The sequence below is a fragment of the Petaurus breviceps genome, unplaced genomic scaffold, assembly GCF_028583685.1.
Source record: "Petaurus breviceps papuanus isolate PSGF00001 unplaced genomic scaffold, PetGlider_PUasm1.0 90977, whole genome shotgun sequence".
NCBI classification, from domain to species: domain Eukaryota; kingdom Metazoa; phylum Chordata; class Mammalia; order Diprotodontia; family Petauridae; genus Petaurus; species Petaurus breviceps.
Window position 1 is genome coordinate 13679835 of NW_027187391.1, and position 8193 is coordinate 13688027.

At 36.5% G+C, this 8193-nt stretch overlaps 1 protein-coding gene across 1 annotated transcript; it reads right to left on the reverse strand.

Annotated features, from left to right (window-relative positions):
* Positions 1 to 1901: 1901 nt before the first annotated feature.
* Positions 1902 to 3157, reverse strand: LOC138153021 (trace amine-associated receptor 7a-like). Its single transcript, XM_069077149.1, has one exon. The coding sequence runs from the start codon at positions 3099 to 3101 to the stop codon at positions 2046 to 2048; it is 1056 nt and encodes a 351-aa protein (XP_068933250.1). The 5' UTR covers positions 3102 to 3157; the 3' UTR covers positions 1902 to 2045.
* Between the last annotated feature and the right edge of the window lie 5036 nt (positions 3158 to 8193).

Genomic DNA, 8193 nt, shown 5'->3' on the forward strand with positions numbered 1-8193 from the left:
AGTACCAGCAAAACAGCCATGTCTCCTCAGTCCTCGGCAGCTCTGGGTGGCAGCTCTCAAAGTCCTGGGCAATTCAAAGTGGCCCTCAGCAATCCTCTCAGTCTCTCTCTGCCTCCAAAGGTGCTGCTTCCAAAAAGTTCTTCTGCCTTTCTCTTGTGTCTCTCCAAATCTATGTCACCAGCTCCTCCCAGTTCAGCCCTCTCTTTTCACATCAACAAGTCCATCCCACAAGTGGGATTAACAAGCTCTGGGTTTTAACACCAAAAACCAAGCCAATACAGGGGGATCTTTATATTCCATTACTATTACAATGACCTTGGTCAAATTGCTTAACTCTATTTGCCTTAGTTCCTCACCTGTAAAATGAGCTGGAGAAGGAAATGTCAAACCACTCCAGCATTTTTACTAAAAAACAAAACAAATAGATAGAGATGAGTTGGCCATAACTGAACAACAACCTAAAATCAATGTTGACTCATGTTAATTTTATGATTTTTTTCTTTTTGGAGGGCAATTGGAGTTAATTAACTTGGCCAAAGTCACACGGCTAGTAAGCATGTCAAGTGTCTGAGTCCGTATTTGAACTCAGATCCTCCTGACTCCAGGGCTGGTGCTCTGTTCACTGTGCCACCTAGCCGCCCCAATTTTATGAATTTTTTAAATGATTAAAGTAACCTCTTATGTTAATGGAATGAGCCAATAATTATAAATATAAATTAGCTTCTGCTATAACTGCTTGTTTGGTAATGGTATGCTTTTGAAGTATAATGTTGCTAATAAAGCAGCTCCTTGATAGAGTGGATACAATTAAGGGCCTTAAGTCAGGAAGATCTGAATTCAAATCTAGCCTCAGACACTTGTAATTCTGGACAAGTCACATTACCTCTATTTGCCTCAATTTCCTCAATTGTAAAATGGGGGGTGGTAGTAAAAATAGCACATACTCTCCAGAATAATTGTGAAAAACCAATGAGAATATATCTGTAAAGTAAATTTCCATAAAGTACAGTGTTTGCCATGTATTCCATATGAATGCTTGTGATTATTATCTATGAAGTAATAGTTTAAAAAACAATGATAAAATGCACTGACACTCCAAAAAAAAATACCCATGGAGGTTTAAGTTCTCTTACCAACTAGAACCGGGTTGAGGAACCTATGGACTTGAGGCTACATGTGGCCCTCTAGACCTCAAGTGCAGCCCTTTGAATGAATTCAAACTTTACACAGAACTTGATGTTTGAATAGAATTGAAAGTTTGAATTGAAGTTTGGATTTAATCAACATACCACAGTAGAAGACCTAGAGGGACACATGTGGGCTGGAGGCCACAGGTTCACCCTCACCCCAGTCTAGAATGTAAAGGACTTTGGGGGCAGAAAATCATTCTTATTATATGAACTCTTTTAACAGGGAGGCTCAGCTTCATTATTAGCTCTAGGGGAACTGATCCCTCACTTCACTTTCTTTTAAAAAAATAAAGAAAAGGTAGAGAAAGAAAAAAAAATAACAACAAATTTTTATAATACAGAATATAACTGAAACTTTTCAGGGCTACTTATTTAAATAAATATAATTGTTAAATACACAAAGTTATATATAAACATTAAATACACAGAAAATTACATAATTTTATTATATTTGAAAATGTTTTTTAAAAAACTTCTTAAAAAGAAGAAAAGATATCAGAAATGTTCTTGGAAGGTATCAGAAGAGACAAAATGGGTGCCTTTTCTACTGCAAATGAAAGGCTACCAGAAGGACAGGATCAGATAAGACATTTCTTAGAAAAGAAAAAATATACTTTTACTCCTTGGACCAAGACAGGAATAATGAACAAAAACAAATATCAAATGAGAAAAGACAGCAACAGGAGTGCAATTCTGAAAACAACTGGTAAACACTATTCACAAGCAATTTGCATGGTAAATGCATTTTATTAAATATCAACTCTGAAACTGGAATTTGGACTGAATGAAGAGTGTTCTTTCATCTCATAATAATTAACCTCTTCCAATTTTAACTTTGTTCCATATTTATTTTATTCAATCAAAAACCTTAACTTGTTTAGAAAACAAGTCTATTGTTGAAGAATGACCTCTGAAGACTCTCCCAGTGACAATCAATTTAATTGCTCTTCTAAACCAAGGGTAAAAGAAAGCATAGATTAAAGGGTTCATGGCTGAATTATAATAGGCAAACCAAGTTAAGATTTCATAAATATAAGTTGGGGTGATGAACCCTAAGAATGCATCAATTAGTGAGTCAATAAAATATGGGAACCATGAAATCAGAAATGCAATCACTGCAATGCCCAGTGTTTTTGCTGCTTTTCTCTCCCTCTTGGACACTCTGGCTTTGTAACTCTCTGAGAATGACTCTGTTTTGCTGTTCATACTTTCAATCTTTCTAGCTTGTTGTTTGGCTACTAGAAAAATCTTACAATAAAGAGTAACCATGACCAGAGTGGGAATGAAGAACAACAGAAAGTCTATCAATACCCAGGTTTGATTCACAGCAACCTGACAACCTCCCACACAGGTGAGGGCACTTACTAATTCCTCCAGCCCATCATCATTGACACCTGTGTAAAGAAGTGAAAAACTAAATGTAATGGCAAGGAGCCAGGAGAATGTGATGCATATTCCTGAAATGGACAGAGTGAATTTGGTTGGATAGACCAGAGGGTCAGTGACAGCAATGTATCTATCAATAGAGATGAAGCACAAGTGAAAAATGGAAGAATAACAAAATGACAAATCAAAACAAGAGTGAAATTTACAATAATTCTCCCCAAAATACCAGCAACTCTCCACTGACCTCACCATGCTGAAGGGCATCACAGTGGCTCCCACCAAAAAGTCAGCACAAGCCAAGGAGGCAATGAGAAAATTGGCTGGAGAGTGCAGCTGCTTGAAGTGAAGGATTGAAATCATGACCAGAAGGTTTCCCCAGACAGCCAGGATAATTCCAGTGCCAAAGGCCAGGTAGAGGAGGACTCGGGGTACTGGGGAGTAGGAGGTTTTAATGCAGGACCCATTGATGTTCTCATAACAGAGCTGTACAACTCCAGGCTGAGACTCATTTCTGCTACTCATCATTCTTCTCTTTCAGATTACAAATATCTTTTTGTTGTTGTTATCACAGAAAAGTGATCCTTGACATTTTAAACATTCCTGAAAAAAGATACATTAAATGCATGTCTGTTCAAAGTCAAATATTATCCTTCATGAATTACAATCCATTTCACTGAGATAATATTTGTAAATTACCTAACACATTGCCTGGCACAGTAAGCACTATCCAAATGCTGAATAATCCCTTTCCCCTTTCCTATAAACAGTGAAGCCCCATCTGTTATACTCAGTATGTGGCCATTTTAATTCAGTAGAACTGCTTCCCCTGTTTTCGAAACCACTAAATAGAAAGCTTTCAATAAAACTATCAAGATTCAGCACCAAGACAATCAGTACTTATCTTCTGGGTAACATTTCCTTCTAATCCTCTCATTCTGTACCTCTGACAAGCTCCTCTTCAAAATTCAGTGAGATACTAAAGGATTCCTTAGTTCAAGGGTCACCTTTTATTATTTTAGTTGACCTTCGTGTTTTTAACTCTGATTTAATGCCCAAAGTACCACAACCTTCTGGAAGTCAGCCAAAGAATTGTCAGAAAACCCTTAAGAGAAAACCCCTGTGGAATTAGGTGGGAACAAGGAAAAGAAACTTTTTTCCAATAACCTTTATTAAGGAATTTATTCTGGTATAGTTATGTTTACTCTTGTAAGGTGGATTTTAGTGTGTGTAAAGTGAATTTTTGTTATTATTTCTTAAGAGTTCAGTTTCCTAGGATCCATAACCATAACAATCTCTTGTTCCCAGGTATTAGATGAGTTCCCGTAACTATAGTTCAAGACATTTCTAGCATGCTTGCACAGCATCATATAATGATATTAAATGATAAATAATATAGACATCCACTGTGACAGGGTTGGGGTAATGTAAACTTCTGAGGCTATTGTTGTCAATATGCCTTCTTTGTCTGTTGCCCCTATAAAACAGGTGGTCAGTGCTCAACGAATGGGGAACCTTAGGGTTGAATGCACAAATTCTGTGTGTGCCTTGACTGGCTCCCATCAAGGCTTGGGGGGCAATCTATGTTTGCCTCAACTGGCTCCCACTGAGGCTTGAGGGAGTTTAGGGCATGCACAAGTAGTGCCTGTCTTGACTGACCCCATGGAGATGTAGGGGTAGTTCTCCCCACCCCTTCTTGCTGGCCCCTTTGAGAAGGGTGATTAGGGAATACTATAGAAGTTTGCCCTCCCATTGTCAGCAATCCTCTTCTGAGAAACTAGACTAGAATACAGTAAGATAATTAACCCCTTCTTAGTGTCTTTCCTGTTTGACCAGATCAAGAGTGAGCCTGTGCTAGCAGCCCTCCTGTGTGCTCTGTTTGTCATACAACTCTATAGGAACATAAATTATCCATTTTATTTTGTCAGATGAATTTTTCTCAATGTTGGAATTTATGATGAATGTATTGGCATCTCATATAGATGTATATCTCTGTGTGTGTACAAACACATATGAGATGTAGGTGTATACATATATGTGTACATATATCAAGCTATACATGTGTGCATATGTTTATACATGTAGCTACAAAATTGCACTACCTTTTAAGACTGCCCACATTATATAAAAGCACACACATATGTATATAAATACATATATATATGTACACAAACATATGTAGGTGTATTTTAGCAGTTTCTCCTGATCATTAACAATAATCTGTACTTAGGTATTGGCTGCCCACATCAGCACATTACTCCTCAAAAATGTTTTTGAAATTTTTCCGTTACTAGTTGATCCTTAGACCACAACATACAAGCAATTATTAGATCCATAATTTAAGACTTTTTAGCTCTCTTCTGCTTGAATATACTTGTATTCATTGGCAGAATCTTTCAAAACCCTTGATCATTTCCATATTATATTAAGGCACCAGAGGAGGATTTTATTGAAAACTCTGAATACATATTATACATATATACATGAATATGTACACACACACATATATACATATGTAAATATATTTATATTCAAAATCAATGTGAAAAATCTTCCACTGCAGATACATCTTTTTACAAAGAAAATTGGCAACTACTGTGTAACTTCAGTGTTATAGAGATCTGGGGGAAGCATTAGGGAGGGTCCTGAGAGGCTAAAGGACCAATAACCAGCATGTGTCGGAACTCAGGGCTTCATAATTACAAAGCAAACCTTCCCTCTACTAGTCAATGCTTCCCCTCCATAAATAGGATGCCACAAAAGTGTTGGATCAGTTTTAAACTTTAATAGTTTAAGATTATACTAAGACTTTTGGGATACCCTATATACATACATTATATACATATACATTATGCATAATGTATATGTAACATATAAATACAATAATATGCATATATTGTAATATACAACAATAATATACATACATACATATAATCTATTATATCTATACTTTTTAGATACCTTATATACATGCATTATTTACACATGTACATTATATACCATATAGACATGTTTACATACATATATAATATGTGTATATACAGGATATGTACACACATACTTAACTCCCACACTTATACATATACATACATACACACTCACTATATTTATATACACAGACACACACACACACACATATATATGTATATATATATATATATATATATATATATATATATATATATATATATGAATGACACATGGTGTTGTATAGGAAATAGCAGAACAAGATATCAGAATTAAATAATACCTTGAAATCCAAATCAATATTAGACTCCTTTGGTGAGTTTGAGTGTTACATAAAGAATTCCTCAATATATCTATAGGATGTGAAACCAAACTGGAATAAGACTTCACAGTGGAGCCTGCCTCCCTAATACATTCTGTTCTGATATATTTACTCAACAACAGAAATTAGTTGGAGCTGGGATGAACTGCGTCTGTTGTTTTTTTGTCTTCCATTTTTGAGGAGGACCAGTGACATCAAGTGGAGAATGTCTTGATTCAAGAATGTATTGGATTGAAGTGAGTCTGAATTGCATGAAGTCCTGAGCCTCACTCTCTCTTCCAGAGACATTGTAGGTGGCAGGTGGAAAGCAAAGTTAAATGATCAGCTCTGAAAATGGATTGTCAAGCCCTCACACCTGAGGTTCTACTCTTCCTGGAACACTCCATATACCCCTGGACTATACCTGCTTGTCATTTCATTGCTGTGGAGAATTGATGGTATGAAAACTTCCTCCATTAATGACAGTTTACAACTTGTCTGCCATTTATAATCCTGGAGAGTAAGCTTTGGGCACTGAGAGGATATGTGACTTGAGCTTGGTCACAAGTACCTTAAGTATCAGAGGTAGGAGAAGACCCTAAGATCCCAAGTCAAGATTGTTACTCCAAGACCAAACCCCAGTTGACTTTGTCATGCTGCCTCTCTCTGCATTAAATATAAATAAGTAGACTTTCCTTTACTATATGTACAGTAACTTAATAGCTATAAAATACACATTATGAATAGGATGATAGTAAGCTCCTATTTTTTGGGCATCTAGGTTTGCATGGATAGAGCCTGGAGTCAGGAAGACTCATTTTTCTGAGTTCACATTTGGCCTTAGAAACTTACTAGTTCTGTGACGCTGGGCAAGTGACTCAACCATGTTCTTCTCTGTTCCTCGTCTATCAAATGGACTGGAGAAAGAAATGGCAAACTACTCCAGTGCTTTTGTAAAGAAAACTCCAAATGGGGTCATGAAGACTTGAATCAACTGAATAAAAAACACTGATTAAAATGAGCACAGTTTCTCAGGAACACAGACCTTTCTCAGACAATAGAGGGGAAGTCAATGTTCTTCCAGGCAGTGTCACTGTGGATGCATCTAGAACTGTGTACCCCAAGCTGACGGGGAAGTGAGTAATGCCTCTTGAGATGTAGTATTTATAGCCCCAGGTCATTTTCCTTTTTTCTTCTTAATATCTAGCAGGGGGCATGAACTTGTCCTGTCAGTCTATTTATATTTCAAATACCAGCACTTAAGCAATGGCACTGGATGGGTGTATCCAGGCTGCTGGGGACACTGTGGATATACAGTGAGGCCTTCTCAAGTCCCCACCCCCACTGGCAATATCAATTCAGAGACTTAATGTTATGTGGTAGCTAAACGATTAAAGTTATGGAAGTTCAACACTACAAGTCAAGAATGCGAGGGAAAAAGCAAAAGGGGCAAAAGTCCGGTTTAATTTCAGTTCTAACTCACCAGATAGTGTTCAGAAATGACCTCAATGTCACTTAGAAATATCTTTCCTGAGTTCAGTCATGTCAATTAGGATTGAATATCTGCATCATTTTTTCATTCATTCATTTATATTTTTATTTAAGGATTTATTTATTCATTTATCCATTCATTCTTTTGTCTAAGTCTCTATCTTATAAGAATTTAAAATCAGGGAATAGAGAAGAAAGAAGAATGGATTTTTAAGTTATAATTCAGTAGGATGCATTGGATACTCAAAGATGGAATCATCTCTCAGGAAGTGCCACAAAGTCAACTCAACCAGAAAAAAAGTTAAAATAGTCAAAGGATTATGAACCAGGTGTTGGAAGTAACTTTATTTGAGAATTACTTATTGTTAGATTAAGAAACTAAGACCCATGGAAATTAAGTTCAAGGTAGGAAGTAAGAAGGAGATGAAGATCTGAATGAAGATCATCCATGCACGAAGTTAACATCCTTTCTACTATGCTACTTTGAAGATCCTAGGAACTGTGTCACCAGTTACCGAGTGCAACAGGATTGTTCCCAAGAAAATAGAGGAATTTGTCAGTATAACTTGGACCAATTATGTCCAGTATTACATCAATCATATTATGATGAAGGTAAATAATCACAGAAATAGATATCTGGACCAATATTAGATTGAAATTTGGGAATGAGCAGAAAAGTAAGATTTACGTGAGCATCACAGGGAGAGGAAAACTTTCTGTATGAAATCTACTACCAAGAGAAATTGGAATTTGAGGTAATTTGATTGAGTCTAAATATGTTGAAGATAATCTGGTTTCCCAGAACTAAGGCCCAGCAAGCAGTTTGTGCCCTGAGCTTGACATAACAATAATCCTTTGTGC

Bases quoted from the DNA above. Each gene is read 5' to 3' on its own strand.
- LOC138153021 (XM_069077149.1), bottom strand. From the start codon at position 3,101: ATGATGAGTAGCAGAAATGAGTCTCAGCCTGGAGTTGTACAGCTCTGT.